General features: G+C 38.0%; 2 protein-coding genes across 2 annotated transcripts; both read right to left on the minus strand.

Moving 5' to 3' along the window:
• Window positions 1-15,920: 15,920 nt before the first annotated feature.
• LOC147507212 (uncharacterized) lies at window positions 15,921-16,860 on the minus strand. The gene is made up of 3 exons (XM_086599031.1): window positions 16,564-16,860; window positions 16,338-16,487; window positions 15,921-16,251 (listed from the first exon to the last, which is right to left on the minus strand). The coding sequence occupies exons 1-3, from the start codon at window positions 16,777-16,779 to the stop codon at window positions 16,153-16,155; spliced, it is 465 nt and encodes a 154-aa protein (XP_086455157.1). The 5' UTR covers window positions 16,780-16,860; the 3' UTR covers window positions 15,921-16,152.
• A 544-nt stretch (window positions 16,861-17,404) lies between these two features.
• Window positions 17,405-18,172, minus strand: LOC147507213 (protein MAINTENANCE OF MERISTEMS-like). Its single transcript, XM_086599885.1, has one exon. It carries the CDS (start codon window positions 18,170-18,172, stop codon window positions 17,405-17,407), a length of 768 nt encoding a protein of 255 aa, XP_086456011.1.
• Between the last annotated feature and the right edge of the window lie 151 nt (window positions 18,173-18,323).

The following is an 18,323-nucleotide window of genomic DNA, read 5'->3' on the forward strand; positions in this document are numbered from 1 at the left end:
CATATAGATGAAAAGTTGGAATAATTAACAAAATATATAAAGAAAATTAGAGTATGCAAATTATTATATATAGAACTAATCTTTGTTTGATTGCGGTGTGGGTTGAGTGGTTCTCTTCTTCCTAGTACTTTCGACACAACTCTTTTTTCTTTTACTAGTTCGACCTTTTGGCTTCTTACGAACAGGGTCTCGCATAGTGATATAGTGATATGGGTTGAGGGTTTCTTCAAAGCTCTCTCTAACTGTATTTCCACAATTTCTAGAGCTGCTTTGTTTATGCCTTCTCATATATATTAGGACTAGGAGTGGACTTTATTCTCCTCCTCATTTGTTGAAGTTCTTCTTTGCTTGTTTTAGTAAACTTTGGAGTTCTTGCACACATGATGGCCACAGCTAAAGCAAGACGAGATAGGTCACTATATCTTGTCGTAAAAAATGGATCCAAATCTACTATAATTGGTTATGTTGTTTTGGGCCTGAAAAAGCCCAAGGCCAAAGTCTGCCCCCAAGGCCTAAGCACGAACTAACCTAATCTTCATCATTTTTTTTAAGAGTAGTATGAATCTTCAACCTTTCTTTGTGAGAGAAATCTTTTTCTAAGTGAGAGAGATTGTGAGAGAACTAAACCAAGAAAAAAAAAAAGTGAACATTCTTTGTGATCAGTGTGAGTGATACATTCTAAGTGAGTGTTGAGTGTTCCTCTTTGTAATCTTGTATCTAGTACATCTAATATATCAAAGGCTCGCCGTGTGGACGTAGGCAAACTGCCGAACAACGTAAAACTTGGTCTTGTGTGTGAATATGCTTTTATCTTCTCTATTTAGTTTATATGCCTTGTGTTGATCTTGGGTTGTTTCTTGGAGAGTTGTTGAATAGTTTTGTTGGTAGTTGTTGTGATAGCTTCCGCATTAGACGCAACAATTGGTATCGGAGCGAGGTGTATGACTTAGGATTTTGAGTTTTGGTGAAGAACCATAGTGCTCAAAATTTGTGTAGGCAAGACATTTGATAAAATTTCCAAGTGAAGTTTCTTGTGGGTTGCTTTGTGTGACTTGTGGAAATGGCTCCTAAGATGTCAAATGCAAGGTTTGAAGGAGAGAAGTTTGATAAAGAAGTACAAGAAAAGACGGCAAGGGTGATGTCGAATGAGATGACTTCTACAAGTAAGTGGAAGGGTAGTTCTAAGAAGCCTTTAAAACATGTACGATGCTACAATTACAAAGAAAATGGGCATTATCTATGTAATTGCACTAACCCGAAAAAGAGTAACAAGATGAGTGGTAAGTTTGAGAATGAGGATGTTAGTGAAGCAAGTCTTTCCTTCGGCTTTGATGGGGATGATGTAAGTCTTACGGTGTCTATACAAGATGACCACATGACCAAAAAGTGGATTCTTGATTCCGGGTGTTCCTACCACATGTGTCCAAATACGAAGTGGTTTGCTGCCTATGAGAACTTGAGTGGAGGTTCCGTTTTGATGGGTAATGACATTGCTTGTAAGACGGTAGGAATTGGAACTATACGGGTCAAGATGCATGATGGTGTGGTGAGGACTTTAACCGATGTGAGGCATGTTCCTAAATTAAAGAAGAACCTCATTTCTCTTGGCACCTTGGATTCCAAAGGCCACAAGTTTGTGGGAAATGGTGGAGTCCTAAAGATCATTAGTGGCTCTTTAGTCATTATGAAGGGTCAAAGATATGGAAACTTGTATACTTTGTTGGGTAGTACAGTAATAGGTGATGTAGCAATGGGTACATGTGGTGATAATTCTGAGTGCACAAAATTGTGGCATATGCGCCTTGGGCATATGAGCCAAAGGGGATTGTCTGAGTTGTGCAAGCGAGGGCTACTGACAGACTTGGAGAAATCAAGTATGGAATTTTATGAGCATTGTGTCTATGGCAAGCAGTGCAGAGTCAAGTTCGGTACAAGTAATCATAAGACGAGATGCATCCTGGATTATGTGCATTTGGATGTGTGGGGACCCTCTAGAGTGGTTTCTAAGAGAGGTCGTAACCGTTATTATGTCTCCTTCATCGATGATTATGCACACTATGTGTGGGTATATATCTTGAAGTCCAAGGATGAAGTTTTTGAGACATTTAAAAGGTGGAAAACAATGGTTGAGAAACACACAGAAAGAAAGGTGAAGACTTTGAGGTCTGATAATGGTACTGAGTATACCTATGATCCTTTCAAGGAGTTATGTGAGCAACAGGGTATTGCTAGACACTGGACAGTGAGGGGCACGTCGCAACAGAATGGGATGGCAGTGCGGATGAATAGAACGTTGCTTGAAAGAGCGAGATATTTGCTCTCTAATGCCAATCTTGGCAAAGAGTTCTAGGCAGATGCAGTGGCCATGGCGTGTTACTTATATAATAGATCACCAGTTTCGGTGATAGACTGCAAGACACCTTATGAGGTGTGGACAGGGAAACCAACTGATTATGATACTTTGCGCGTGTTTGGATCTAGTGCTTACTACCATATGAAAGATAAAAAGCTTGATTCTAAAGCTAAGAAAGATATATTCTTGGGCTATGCAAAGGGAGGAAAGGGATACGGATTGTGGTGTCTTGAGAACCACAAATTATTGGTCAGCAGTGAGGTTACCTTTGATGAGACTTCAGTGCTACATTTTGGCAGGCCTGAGAATGCTGGAAATAGTGGTGATTCTATAGAATCTCAAGTGATTAAGATAGAAGCGTCAGAGGATGCTATAGAGAGTGATGTTTTTAATGAAAGAACTATTCAACAAGATGTAGAGCAACAACAACCTGAGCAGCAAGCTTTGGCTAGATCAAAGCCAAAAAGAAGTGTGAAACAAGTTACGAAGTATGGGCATGATAAGCCAGTGAAGCATTATGGTCGACCAGACTCGGTTGCCTACGCACTGAATATTGAGGGTGATGAACCAAACGACTTCAAAGAAGTTGTTAGAGATGGTCATTGCAAAGATTAGTCGGTGGATATGCATGAAATGATGGAGGCTCGTGACAAGTTTTGTACTTGGGAATTTGTTTCATTGCCTAAGGGCAAGACGGCTTTGGGTTGTAGAAGGTTCACTATGGAGTTGAGTTCCAACATTGGTTGGAGGTACTCCACAACTGGTAGAGGCTCATGCATTGTTGATTGATGCTTTTAGTAGGCATGGCCTTTCATGGGCGTGATTGCTCTTTCTGAGCATGATTCTCTGTGAAGATAGCTCTTTGTGGCTGGCTTTTCGTGGGCAAGACTCTTTGTGGGTATGGCTCTTTGTGGGCAAGGTCCTTCGGGACATTTGACGGCGAGTTCATGATGTGGTTTGACGACTTGTGATTCTTGGTGGATCTTGTGTTCGGCTCGGTTTTATGTGTTAAAACCTCCCCGAGGTGGAGAATGTTGTTTTGGGCTTGAAAAAGCCCAAGGTCCAAGTCGCCCAAGGCCCAAGCACGACCTCACCTAATCTTCATCTTTTTTTCTTAGAGTAATATGAATTTTCAACCTTTCTTTGTGAGAGAAATCTTTTTCTAAGTGAGACAAATTGTGAGAGAACTAAACCAAGAAGAAAAGAGAGTGAACATTTTTTGTGAGTGTGACTGATACATTCTAAGTGAGTGTTGAGTGATCCTCTTTGTAATCTTGTATCTAGTACATCTAATCTATCAAAGGCTCGCCGTGTGGATGTAGGTAAATTACCGAACTACGTAAAACTTGGTCTTGTGTGAGTATGCTTTTATCTTATCTATTTAGTTTATATGCCTTGTGTTGATCTTGGGTTGTTGCTTGGAGAGTTGTTGAATAGTCTTGTTGGTAGTTGTTGTGATAGCTTCCGCGTTAGATGCAACCTGTTCTCCATGAGCATCTAACACCTCCGATCCCCTCCCTTTCGTAGCATCTTTTGACCACCTCTTCAAATATTACTGTGACGGTAAGCTTTTCACGTTCACCTTTTTTTTTTTTTTGCTTAATTTTAATTAGAAATAGGAAAATTACATGGAAGTAAAAAAAGAAAAAAAGAAGAAAGGAGATACATAAATCCCAAGTCATTGGAGTGTAACTCCAAGAACTCATTAAGAAGTAAATCTATAATATGTGGCAGCATGGTCCTCAAGCCTTGTCAGAACTTCCAGTCTACTGTTCCACCATTGTTTAGCTCCTAAAGCTAGTGCACATCCTTGTCGAGCACATGTGTCTGCGGAGAAGTTTACCTCTCTCCATGATGAGGTGATGTTTAGCCATGAGACTTTACTCTTCAATTTGTTCCAGTGGCTTCTAAACCTCCAATGAACATTACCTGATTGAAATGCATGAAATGCGGCTTGAGAGTCAGACTCCACCCAGATGTTCTTCCAACCCATTTGAACTGCTCTCTCCACTCCTTCAAGAATGGCTTGGCATTCTGCAACATAACATGTTTCAATGCCCATTCCACCAATCCTAATACCACACACAAGCCCATTATGATCCCTAAGTTCTACCCCCCAACCGACAAGTCCTGGGTTACCTCTTGAGGACCCATCTGTGTTTGCCTTTATAACATCGGGCGGAAGCAACATCCAATAGCATTCTAAGGCTTTAGGTGTGTGTCTGAGTTTGGGCTGCAAGTTGTGTTGCTGAAGCATATGATGATCAGTTGAACTTGAGTGCATTTAGACCCTTTGTGCTCAAATGTGAGTAAGCTTCTGATTCCCTTGCAAACAAGAGCATAGTTCGCTCATTTCTGATCATAAAGCATCTTATTTCGATTTTTCCATATGGCAACCATACAAGAGATGGAAGCTGCTGCCCATAACTCTTTTGCCAATGGGATATGATTCTTGCAGGCTTCGACGACTTCGAGATGAGTAGTTGGGATTGCTGCAGCTGAAAAGTAGTAGTGATATAGTTCCAACACTTCTTAGCAAACTCACATTCATATAATAAGTGTTGCTGGGTCTCGCATTGTTGTTTACAAGTGATGCATCTTGAGGCCAACTTGAATTTCATGGACTGCAATTTATCATCAGTGTGCATGGTTCCTCTAAAGATTTTCCATCCAATTGCAGCAGTTCTGGGATGTAGTATTGCATTCCAAAGGAAACTAGCCCAGAAAATTTTATTCCCCTTGGCTCTTACTGCTTCATGAGCTGATGCGACAGTAGGGCATTTCATTTTCTATATCTTCATTTGACTGCGGCAGTAAGGCTACATCCACCCCTAGCATTGTGAGAATAACATTGAAAGGGGGGGGGGGGAGTTCCACTGATTGTTGACTATACAGTTACTCAATTTGGCATTACAACCTACCCAGAAATTATGATCAATAGGTAACATATCCTTAATTGTTTTGTTACCAAGCCAGTTATCCTTCCAAACATTGATTTGCTTTCCATTACCAATCACCCAGATGGTGTGTGGTTGCATTTCTTCTAATGCCCATCTTATACCGTTCCAAATGGTCGAGTGCTTATTCTTATTCCATGCTTCTGATCTTTTCTTGTATTTCCTTTGCATAAAAGTAGACCAGTCATTATTTTTCTTGAGCATACCTCAGCCCATCTTCATCAACATCGAGAGATTATGTCTTTGATTTTTCTGATGACCATACCCCCTTCCTCCTTTGGTCTGCAAGTATATATTTTCCCATGAATAAGTTACCATCTTTCTGCTCGAAGGTTTTCCAGACCAAACAAAATTCATTATGATTCTTTCACAGTCCTTTTATTACCAACATTGGCCATTTATAAAAGGTCATGTTATGTATTGGCATACTGTTAAGAACATGTTGTGCAAGAAGAACTCATCCTTGAAATGAGAGAAGGTTGCCTTCCCAGCCAGAAGCCTTCGTTCTGATCTTGTCCACTAGCGGTGCTAGTGCAGCTCTAGTAACTCTTCCTTTGACCAATGGCTAAATAGTTTTTAGGGAGAGGGCCCACTTTGATTCCCAATAAGTTATGAATAAAATTCCTTCTGTCATTTGTCATCGGGCTGAGAAAAAGTTTGCACTTATCCTTGTTTACATATATATTGACCAGCTGCTACTTGATATCTGTCCAAAACTTCCACCACATTCTTGATGTATTTTTTATTAACATTACTAAAAATGAATATATCATCTGCAAACATGAAGTGTGAAGGGCTAGTGTATTGTGAGTGCATGACCATCTTTCTTATTTTTACATGTGAGACCATCCAATCTATGCTTCTACTCAGGCAATCTTCAACAAAAGCAAATAGCAAGGGGGGAGAGGGTCCCCTTGTCTAAGCCCTCTCTCAGCAGAAAAGAAACCTCTAGGGCCACCATTCAACGAACATAATAAAAAGAGAATTATTAATCAGGGCTCCTTGAATCCATTTGATCCAAGTAGAGTTAAAACCAAATTGCTCCATAATCTTTCAAAGGAAGCACCAGTCTAGAGTGTCAAAAGCTTGTGATATATCAAGCTTAAGGGCAAGGTTACCCCCATGCCTTTCAGTTTTAAGCTCATTGATGAGTTAAGATGCTAGACCAATAGCTTCATGAGAGTTTTTATTAGCTATAAAGCCATAATGTTCCTTTGATATGACTCTTGAAGCTATTGGTGCTAGTTGAGCAACAATCACTTTGGTAATAACTTTATAAGCAAAGTTTGAAAGACAAATAGGCATGTACCTCCATAGAGTAGTAGCATTTCTCTCCTTAGGTATAAACATTAGAAAACTTGCATTGAAGCTTGAAGGGACTCTGGATCTCTGAAATAAGTAATTGATTACTTTGACCAAGGCCCAATTTTTCGGGATATTAGGATATATCGGAGGGGCCAAAAAAAGATATATATTGGATATATCGATATGTCGGATCGATATATCGTTTTTGCCTATTTTTGTGATAATATTCAAAAAAATCAAAAAATCGGGATATATCGAAAATATCACCGATATACAATGATATATATCGGGATATATCGGTTAACATTCAACAAAATCGGTCAAAAGTCAAACTGTCCAACAAAGTCAAACGATATATATCGAATATGTCGGAATATATCGTCGATATATATCTTTATATCGGTTTAAAAAATATTAAATTTTCGGAGCCGATATTTCAGATTTTTCAAAGTCAGATTGTTGAAAAAACGATATATATCGGTGATTTTTTGATAAATCGACCGATATTTTCGACCTTGGCTTTGACTAGGTTATTTCCCACAATACTCCATCATGTTTGGAAAAAATGCCCATTAAAACCATTTGGTCCCGGTGCACTGTCAGGACTGAGTGCGAACACATCATGTTTAATCTCCTCCGGAGTTAGAAATCTAGTTAAAACTAGATTATCTTCCGTAGTAATGGACAGAGTGATCATATGGATTAGGTCTGAGTCTTCTATCAAATGCTCCCTTCCAAATTTTCCTTTATAATGATGCACAATATAATCTGCAATTTCATATTGGGAAGTAAGCATAGTACCGTCTTGGTCCAGAATTGACTTCGTGTAAGATCTTGATCTTCTTACATTGACCAGTGCATGAAAATATTTCGTGTTTCTGTCCATATTGTCATCCCAGTTCCCTCTACCTTTTTGTTTCCATAGTTGCTCCTCTTGGCTGAGTAATGCCTCGACTACTGCTTCCTGGTCGACAATGTCCATGGCTAGTACTTCATTCTCTGTGTTCAGTTCAAACTCAAGCTGTAGTGATTTAAGCTTTGAGTTTTCGTCATTAATCTTAGTTTCCAGATGACTGAAAACATTTTTGTTCCATGATTTGATAGCCCTCTTCAATCTTTTTAGTTCTTGAGCTAAGATAAAGATTTGACTTCATTTAATCTGAATTTGCCAATTCTCCTGCACTAGAGTCAAGAGACCTGGATGAGTGGTCCACGTGTTCTGGAATATAAAAGGTGCATTTCTCGGCTTCTGATAGCTCTCATGCCAACCAATAAGAGGAGTATGATCAGATTGTTGCTTACTCAGGGCCTTGTAAGACCATGATGGAAACTTGGAAGACCAGTCAGAGTTGTAAAAACCTTTGTTAATCTTACCCAAAATTCTCTTGTTTCCCATCTTCCTGTTTGTCCAAGTGTAGAAAAACCCTGTACTAGGAATTTTCAAAAGCTGATTATCATCAAGAAGAGCTCTAAAATCGTTCATAGCAGCTGCAATTGGCCACAACCCTCCTTTCTTCTCTAACACAGATAAGTAAGCGTTGAAGTCACCAATAATCAGCATAGGCATGTTAACCGAGCAAATAGTGCCAATATTAAACCATAATCTCCTTCTATGAATATAAATGGAGCTGGCATGAACAAAACATATCAAATAACCTTGAAATTCAACTATTAAATGTTGCCGAGTGTTGCTAAACAAGGTTGGGGGAGGCAGACTTGCTTTCCAAAATACATAGATGTTCTGGATGGAGGTGCCAATGGAATTATTAAGAAAGCTTGAATGCATTCCTAGAGAGTGAAAAAGATGTGTGGGTATGTTGTTGGTTTTAGGCTCAGCAATTCCAACGATATCAAGGTCCCACTTCTTTAAAAGCTTTGAGAATCTTCTCTTGCTTTTGGCAATTGCAATGCCTCTTATATTCCAAAAAAAAAACACCTCATTGATAAAAGGTGTGTTTATTCATTCAGAAGATAAGTCAAGCAGACCTCACATCAGTAATGGACCTAGTCCGAGCTGGTGAGGCCTTGCTTGTTTGCTGCTGGGCGGAGGCGGCCTGATGGTGGTTTGTTTTGAGCCTACCCTTCCTTTTTGGCTGAACCCAACCCTCTTCTTCATCATCTTGTGCTTCTGAATCGTCAGCCCAGCTTGTTGTGCCTTGTTCTAGATGATACAGAACTAGGTTAGCCTCTTTTGCTGCTTGGGATGTTTCTGGCTCTGCTCCTAGAAGAACTGGTATAAATGTTTCAGTAAAAAGTCCCCTTATTGTACTGCCGTTCTCAGTCTCCGAATCTTATGCATGACTATGCTCAGATTGTGCATCGAGATATGGTTGCTCTTCCACATAGTTGTTGCCAGTTTGCAACATATTGGCTTGAGTAGCTTCATTAACCTCCACTTCATTTGGTTCAACAATTCCACATTGAATGACCCTCGTTAACCTCACCACAAACCTCATTTTGATCCTCCTCATATAATACATCAAAACGATTTGAGGTCTCCATATTGTGTAATTTCTTTGGAGAAGCTACCGGTATAAGTATATCTTCAGTAACGGCCACATCGTTAGATGGTGGTGTATCAGCTTCAACCTCTCGAATATCAACAACCTCCTTCCTTACACCTGATGTATTCCCAATTCGTGTTACTACTCGAGGCTACCAGTTTTTATTGGTCTTCTTTTTTCTTGGTGGTGCTAGTTGAGTAGTCTCTTTGGGGGTCACATCCACCACCACACTCTTTCCTGTACCTGTTATGACTCCTTTGAGCTTCTTACATTCTGTAACCAGATGACCTACCACTTTGCAGTGGTTGCATAATTTGGGCAGCTTCCCTACATCCACCGTTTGCCAGAACTCCTTGAGAGGGGTTTTGACATATATCTGGTTGGGGATAGGAAGTGAAAGGGGTCCACATCTACTAAGATATTTGCAAAGTAACCATATCAAGGTCTTATCATCAACCGTTGCCAACTCCCCTAGCAATTGACATGAGGACTTCTCGATCCCAGTATTCCTGCCCAAGTCCAGGAAGTTTTATCCATACCAAAGAGTGGGTTTGTTTTAGGACTTCTGGGTTGAAATTGGCGGTCCATTGCTGCAATCTTAAAAGAGCATCATCGAAGTAGTGTGTTCCACCCATCCAGACAGAGTTGAGGCCGTCACCATTGTAAAATCGAATGAAGAAGAAGCCCTTTCCAATTGGCGTGATGAACATATCCCCCTTTGGCTTCCAAATCTATTTTGCTAAAGTTCTAACTCTATCAAGAGGAACTTTGTATGAGTCAATTCTGCCAATTAGACTGAATTTGCAAAACTCAAGGCCTCTTTCAAGGGCTTGTGGAGAAATGGTTATTGATGGGTATTCACCCATCTTCTCAGGGCAATTAAGTTAAAGTTTTCAACATGGAAAGAAGATTTTTTGGCCATTTCAGCGTAAGTAGCCTTACCTCCATGGTTGTGAGTAGCATCTCCTAATGGGATTCTCGAGTTCGTAGAGATCCATGTGTGTGTTAGTCGATGAATTTCTTACCCAGAACTTACTTAAAATGGAAATTTTGTTGAAGATTTGAGGATAAGATTAGATAGTTTCTATATAAGTTTCCTAAGGAGGCAAAGATTTGGTGTACTGGAACTACGTGGGCAATATAATTAGGTAACACCTGGTTGCCTATATAATCGCCCCATTCTGATATAGCTTATGTATAGAAACATCAACATCACGTTCACCTCACGAAGCACTTTAAGAGCATGTGAACATAATATCCCATCAAATTCAAACTTTTTGCAACTATATATAATGGTATTATCTGAAAGAACATAAGTAACCTTCCGTTCTCGACCTCGTACAAAAGAGAAAATGGTGTAAGATTTACTAGTGTCATCAACTATATCGAGAACTAGCTAGCCTTCAATCAACAATTTTTAGGTACTCTTGCTGAATTTTTCAAATCTTTTCCTGGTATATACTTTTGAAGCTTCACGTTCGACTTCCCATCCAGAATGAACATTAGGTATTGTTTGCATTGTCCTATCTTCTTCATGTAATTCATTGTCATTTCGATTTTCCATTGCCTTCTCGTCCTGATCTACAACCTCCTGTAATATTAAGTCCTTCCTAAAAAAATCTCTTCAAATAATGGTTCAGACTTTCACTTCTTTGGGTAGTTGTCATTCCAGCACAAAAGTGTTCTTTGCCATAAACTTTCACCCATTTGTACTTATTATATACAAAGATAGTAACCATTTATTCTCATGCAGATCGTACTCTGTAAGCAACTTGTCCCACCATGACTCAAACTCCTCTAGCTACAGTTTCAGGATTGTAAATACAGTTTCTAAAATCATCTGGGAATTTTGATTGGTTGGTGAAAAAATAAGGCAAGTGTTTTTTAGCATTCTGACATATGTGCCACAAACATAATCTATGATGAATTCCTAGAAATACTACATAGATTTGGCACAAAAATGAAATCATAACTAATTGTGCCAAAGGTTGTGTCGAAACAAACAACATCACCAAAAAAATGGTAATCTGACCTTGATTTTGCATCAGTCCATAAATACGCACAAAGTTGATTATCATCATCGTCATGTTGCGTAAAGTAGAAAAATGATTTGTTCTCTCATTTCTTCTTGCAAAAATAATCGAGAAGACAATTAGCATCTCCTTTCTTTAAGAATGTAGTACACACTTTTGTTACATTATTTTTGACAACTGATCGAATAAAATTAAAGTTCAATTCTGAGATCCTCCAACTTTCTTGCGAAAGTAAGAGTGAATTTCACCTGTCTTTATCCCTGCAGCGCATATTTGACATCAAAGCAGCTTGAGTAGGCTTAACACGTCTTTGTGATTTTAATAAATGAACTCTAGTTGGAGGGACCAAGTCGTGATTGTGACCTGGAATGAATTGTATTATGTGATATTTTCCATCTTCATTCTCCAATCTTGATCTTAAGTATAGCTAGACAACCAGTCTTGACACTGTTTTTTTTTACTAGAGTTCTTTTTTTACTTGTACAACGTCGCACGCGTACAAGTTGTAAAAATTGTAAACATCTTCTTCTGATTGGAAAATCATTCCCAATTGAATATGTTTGGGCAATGATTCACCTAAACACACTAATGAAGTTGTAAGGGGTGTTGATTGTGGTGGAGGAGAGACTGAACCACGTGGTTGCCTACGTATCCAGAGTGTTTTCCAGAATCAAGTCTCCATGTGCGTAATTCTTTGTTTGAAATGATTGTTGGGTATTTATAGGAAAATGAATATGTTAAGCTTCTTATTGGCTAAGATACCCTTTCCTTATTTGATGAGATATTTCCCTCTTTGTACGAAATCTTTCCAAAAACCTTATATGGAAAAAATCCCTTGACATATTTCCGGACCTACTATATATAACTTGGGTGCTATATTCGTGGGCGGTGTTATTGCTCCAATAGAGTGCATGCCAGAATGCAACACTAGTAGGCAAGCGGGAATGCCACACTAACGGGCAAGCAAGCACGCCTCATTAGTGAGCGGCTCTTATAGTAGTACCCAATGATGGTCGTTCGTAAGGGTACGAGTACACTGGTACATACAGAATACTAGCATCGTCTCCCATTTCGTCTTCCACATTCTCATCAAGACCATCTTGTCTACAAAATTCACCCGACTCAATACCATTTTCATCAAACATATGCTCCTCCTCGTTAAAATTATATTCTGATTCGTCATCGATTTGTTCCACCATATAATAGATTTGGAGAAGATAGATTCTCTTAGAGAGATTTTTTTTGTTTGTTTGTTTATTTTTTGGGGAAGAAGAAAATCTCGCGCCAATATTCGGGTGAGAATCCTCTTTCACTCGTTATTTCTTAGTTGAGTTTGGTTGTTTTTTGTAACCATTGAGAGAAAATCTTGCAAGATTTGGTGTAACTAGAAGGAGCTTTTACTGAATATAGGTAAACATATGGGAGTTTAATTTACTAAGACCTCAAATGCTCAATTCTTATTGGTTGGACAGCTAGGATAGCTTCTTTTGGGACAGCAAAACCGAACTCCCCATTTTGCTAGGAAGAAGTTTGGAGCTTTGTTAGCAATTTGGGATACGGCAAAAATTCGGTACAAAAATAATTCAAGAATTATTCGGTTACTCAAAAAAATGGTACAGTCAAATATTCGCAATACGGCAATTATGCGGTGTTTAATTAATACACGTTTTAAACGTTTGTTGTAAAAATTTGGAACTCAAAAATTCGTGATATTATGTTAGTAAATATTAATAATAGTTGTCATTCTTTACAATATAACAAACATATCCAAGCAATTTAGCTACGAAAACATTGAAACTAGTTGAACGGTCAACATAAGTACCTTCATTTATTTGTTTTTTTATTGAAATTACAGTTCAAACTTCAAAATACATACACCATGGCATTACAATTTAAATATTGTCCAAAAAGTATAAAAGCAGATCTTTTGGATTAATTTATCCCTAAGAATGTAAGAGTGGGGGACTTAAAGCAAGAGTGAGGACATAAAGTACATAAAAAATCACAAAAGCGCAACCGTTTTTTTTTAGCCAAATTTTTGAAAAATTCGCCAAAAACCGTATTATACGTTTCAAGGCAAAAAAATCGCAAATTATTCCAAATCTTTCAAACATTCGGAAATATTAAACGTTTGCCCTTTCAAAAATTTGATTTGCTAATTATTTGAAAATAATTATGCGAATTGCTAAAGAAGGGTTTGGATTACTCTAAAAGTTAATCGGGTTAAGGGGTGTGAACATGTGATTAAGTGAATCTTTCTTTGTGTTCATGCTTTATAAATTATATACAATAAAACAAGTACGGTACCAGTGGCCAAATTTTTTGTGGGATTAGTGCCCAAAATGCATCCCATGACCCGACTTTTAAGCTCACTACAGGACCTTATGAATTGTATCTAATGAACTTTTAGTATGGTATGTATTCCATATTTCTATGTCCATATTTTACTCAATACCGTTCTTCTCATAATTGGGACAAAATTACATTATTATGCCGTATTATTATTATTATTATTTATGGTGATGCCGTATTATTTGAAGTTTTAGACATAGACGTTAGTTCGAGAGCATGTCCCTTTCACCCTTTGCAGCACTCATTCACATACTTTCTAAGTTTCTAGCTCAATAGGGGAAAAATGAGGAGCAATCCTTTAAAAGCACGGAGTACTCTATAGGGGAGAAAAATTAATAAAAGAAGTTGCACACTTTCGTTGTTTATACCATTAGAAGAAAACAAGCATACACAGAGTTATGGAACCAGCACAATATTACAAATCTAAAATACTGGACTCTTTATTTATGCGACCATAAAAAGCAGATGTTATGGAGAATTCGTTTGAATTTCTACTGATGGAGATGAACCCGCACATCTGCAACAGCTTCCCGCTGGATAAGGTGCTTCGCTGCACACACACTGGGGACAATATACAAGTTTATCAGGTCGAGGGGACCGAGCTGCATCACATGAGAAGATTGGACAGAGAACAAGACATAAAATGAGTAGGGTAGCCATGGTAATGGTTTTAGATTTAGTTTCCATTCTCATAAAACTGAATTGAATTCAACCAAACAGTTACTTGGGGATGCAGTTACTTGGGGATGTTAATCTGATTCTGAATTGGTGATATATTGAGTCCTGCTTTTATAGAGGCCTGATCTATAGAATTAGGAGAGTCCTTAGAGTCAAGTCACAGATATGCACCATTAGACTTAGATCCCTTGCCAATTCTTGAGATTCAGTTATACGATATGGCAATCGTCCAGATCTATGTTCCAGAATCGCGCCTTAACATTTACGTCTGTCAAAAGTCATCAGAGTTGACATTTACTATGCAGTTTAGTATTGCCGTCCTTGACCCTTTACATTTTTTATTTTATTTTTTCTCATTATTAAGCTTTACTGAGAGCATCATCAACGCGTTGCTATTTTTGATTTTCAATGTGACAGTTGACAATGTTTATAGCAATTTTAATCACCAACGCGTTGTCAAATTATCGTTTCTATTATAAGAATTGTCAAAACTTGAGTCAAATTGGTTAAGAAAATAGAAATGGTGTGCACGGGAAAACTTGACCCGTCCCAAGAGTGGGACGGGACTACTTTAGCCGTCCAAATTTTTTTTGTTTTTTTTTATTAAAAAATTCAAACAGTTCGATTTTGTACCTTTGGGCTTTATTACCATTGGGCTTTTGCACTGTTGGGCCTGAACGATTTTAGAAGATTTACAAAAATTATACCGTTGGGCTTTTGTACCGTTGGGCCTGAACGATTTGAGAATATTTGCAAAAATTGTACCGTGTCGCTTTTGTATCGTTGGGCCTCAACATGTATTTGGGTGGTATTAGATTATGTTTTAGCGTACTAATTTATTTAAATTTTATGTTGTAATCTATTTTTATTGTTTACGTGTATGTTTTTCTTTAAATAAAATTGTATTTTGTTTTAATGAAAGTATATTTTTTTTTGAAAAATGTGTTTGTTTATAAGTTGAAATTAAAACAAATCAACTCAACTAAAATGAAAAACATTACAACTTAATTTGAAATAAAACACAAAACATCTTATAAAATTCTACTGGACTTAAAACACATGCAAAACAATTAAAGACAATACACTAGGGGAATTAAACAAAATACAAATATTACATTGAAGGATTGCATTGATCGCACAAGCCACACCTAGGCAGCAGAAATCTACTGCTTCCTTGCAAAAAATGACATACAGGTATGTCAACCTTTTTGAATGATAGATGTTGATATTTGAGGGACAATCATCAACATCACACTTTAAGAAGTTTGTCTTCCAATGTGTTCCATCATCATTGATAGTTATGACCACTATCATCATGCCGTTGCATTCAGGGTTTGGGCATTTGATGTTAATGTATGGACATGAAGTAGCGTAATGACTAACTTCCTTACACCACTGACAAATCTCAAGTGTAGAAATGTGGACAATATTTGATCTTCCCATATTGGTAGTTGAAGTTGAGAAAGATTAGAGAATGAAAATGAGAAGCTGAAGTGAGGAATGAAAATGACTTTGAATATATATGCAAAGGCCCAACGGATAGAAATATATCCGTTGGGAATAAATACCAACGGATATAAATTGATCCCCCCTTGGGAATAATGCCAACGGATATAAATTGATTGGAAGAATAATAAATTGAGGCCCATGGGCTTATTAGTCACGTTCACATGGGCTTGATTGTTCACATGAGAATTTCTTTGTCTACATAATAAAAAGCATGTATAGATTCTAAGTAATAATTAACGTAATGTCTTGAATTTAAATTAACGTAATGTAATAATTAATTTAATGCATAAAAAAAATTGGACATAGCCTCCTTTGTTTAATCAACATAATTCATATACCTAAACCTGTTAAGATTCTCAAAAACTTGTTCAAACCCTAAAAAATAACAACAACCAACAACCAACAACCAACAACAAAAACAATGACATAACTAAATTATTACAAAATAGTGCAATATAACACTATGGAGCACTGCCCTGACTGCTCTGGCCACTCCCTCTCCGTTTTCGCCCTCTCTTATTAGGAGCACTGTTTTGTTGCATGATATCAGTAGCAATTCTCTGAAACATCAACACAATGCAATTAAAATATAAAATTGAATATATATTAAAAAAAAATGAAAATGTAAAACATATAATAAAATTACCAAGGCTTCCAATTCGTTTGTCATCTCAGCCATCCTACGCTCAGCGTTTGCTCTTTGCTTTCGTTCTTCGTCCAAATAGCCATAATACTGTTGAGTGTGCTCAATTAAACTAGCTCGAAGCCCCTGGTTGATTTGCCTTTCATCCGTTTCCTGCATTGTGTCAATATTGTATATAAGTTAAATATACATAGTGTGTTTAAATTAACATAATGAAATATAAATATACCTCATTAAACTGTTGTAGATCAGGTACAAGCACCGAACGCTCCAAGTGAAATGTGGTCTCCATTCCCTGAGAACTAACAACGCGGTATGACCATGGGTCATATGGATCACTAGGTGGGGGTGTATAACCATGATATACTCCAGATGTTCTTGTGGAACTTGCAGGTTCTGGGAATTGGACGTCTCGCCTAAAACTCTGACTAGTTGCGACATCCATGTTTGCACCTCTATACAGTGGACCCGCAGATAGGCTTCCCCTAGAAACTTTCCGCCAATAAGTCTCATAATCAAGATTGGAGTTCACATCAACATAATCTCAGTAAAACACGCCACGACTCTCAACGCGATACCGCTCAATCAAATTCTCTCAAACATCCATGGCACGATATCCGTGGGTGGGGGCGAGGAATATATGTATATCCAATGGTTTGCATAGTCACCCTATCTCCAAGGAACCAAGCACGATATCGGGGGCTTGCAATATGAATCTTTTAACGACATTAGAGTACTATGTTTGACAGATATGCATATTCTCAAATTGAGAACCTTGCCACGGACTCCAAACAATAGATTTCATACTTTTTCGTCTCTATTTGGATCCTAGCAGCTTGAAGATCATTATGGACCTCATCTTTTAATCTAGCATGACCAAAAACAGCCCATCCCCTCCGGTGAGGCCATAAGTCCTTATCCCAATCCTCTTTCAAGATATAGGGTTTAAGCAAGCCAAATACTCATACCACCACCGATCTTGAAATAATCAAATGAAAGTGTATCTAATTAATTTAAATTATATAATATTTAACTAACAAAATAAAAGCTTATATCTTAAAAGTTAAATCCTATTGAATTATCTGTAGTATCCAAGTAATTCCGTTGCATTGCTTCCCCATTTGATTTGTTTGTACAAATAAATCAAGCCCTGTATATAAATGTGCCATGAAAGCACCTCCCCAATCAAAATCTTCCAAGCTATCAAGGTCTACCAAAGACGCTAACCAACCAGCCCGAACCCCAGATTTTCCTGTTGTAAAACCAACTTGGCCCAAAAAATATAACAAAAAAATCCTGATAAACTCATCCTCCTCCGCAGAGTTTGGGTCCAAATATAGGGCGTCAACTTCATGTTCTAAACAATATTCAATACTCAATCGGTGCATGAATTTTTCTCTGATGTACAGGTTCAAAATGTATCTGCCATCCATATTCTCTGAAACAAGTCTACCTTCAACATCAAACAACGAAGGCAGTAGAGTCTTCAACCTTTCAAAATCATCTTCGATACTTGAATCAAACAAAACTGGCTTCTTCTCGCCCACACTTAAACCTGTTAGCATTGTAAAGTCAAGTGGTGTGATACCAATCTCACCACATGGAAGGTCAAAAGTGTGCGTGGTGTGCCACCATCGTTCCGCCAATGCAAATATCGATGGACGATCGGTCCAATGCTTCATTATTACGATATCAATGGACCAAAAGGTGTTCCCAAAATTCGAGCTCTTACGTGCTCCATTTCCTCCCCTCTTTCCACTAGATGACTCCGAAGTCTTTAATACTTTCGGCATTAGCATCTCCATCTCGTCGAACTCATTTTCTATACGTTGAGGCATTTAATCAAACAGTTAGTATACGTTAAATTTTAAACACGATTTTAAATCAAAATCAATTGAACAACGTTCATAAACTCATACTTACTCCGTCAGTGTTATATAAACACGAAACATGCATGTTTGGATCGGGAGCCAATGTCGGATGATCAAC

This window comes from Coptis chinensis, chromosome 3, assembly GCF_015680905.1.
Source record: "Coptis chinensis isolate HL-2020 chromosome 3, ASM1568090v1, whole genome shotgun sequence".
In the NCBI taxonomy this organism is placed as follows: Eukaryota; Viridiplantae; Streptophyta; class Magnoliopsida; order Ranunculales; family Ranunculaceae; genus Coptis; species Coptis chinensis.

Bases quoted from the DNA above. Each gene is read 5' to 3' on its own strand.
- LOC147507213 (XM_086599885.1), bottom strand. From the start codon at position 18,172: ATGCCTCAACGTATAGAAAATGAGTTCGACGAGATGGAGATGCTAATG.
- LOC147507212 (XM_086599031.1), bottom strand. From the start codon at position 16,779: ATGGATGTCGCAACTAGTCAGAGTTTTAGGCGAGACGTCCAATTCCCA. The intron at 16,488-16,563 runs GTATATTTATAT...GACACAATGCAG, and splicing joins ATCTACAACAGTTTAATGAG to GAAACGGATGAAAGGCAAAT. The intron at 16,252-16,337 runs GTAATTTTATTA...TTGATGTTTCAG, and splicing joins CAAACGAATTGGAAGCCTTG to AGAATTGCTACTGATATCAT.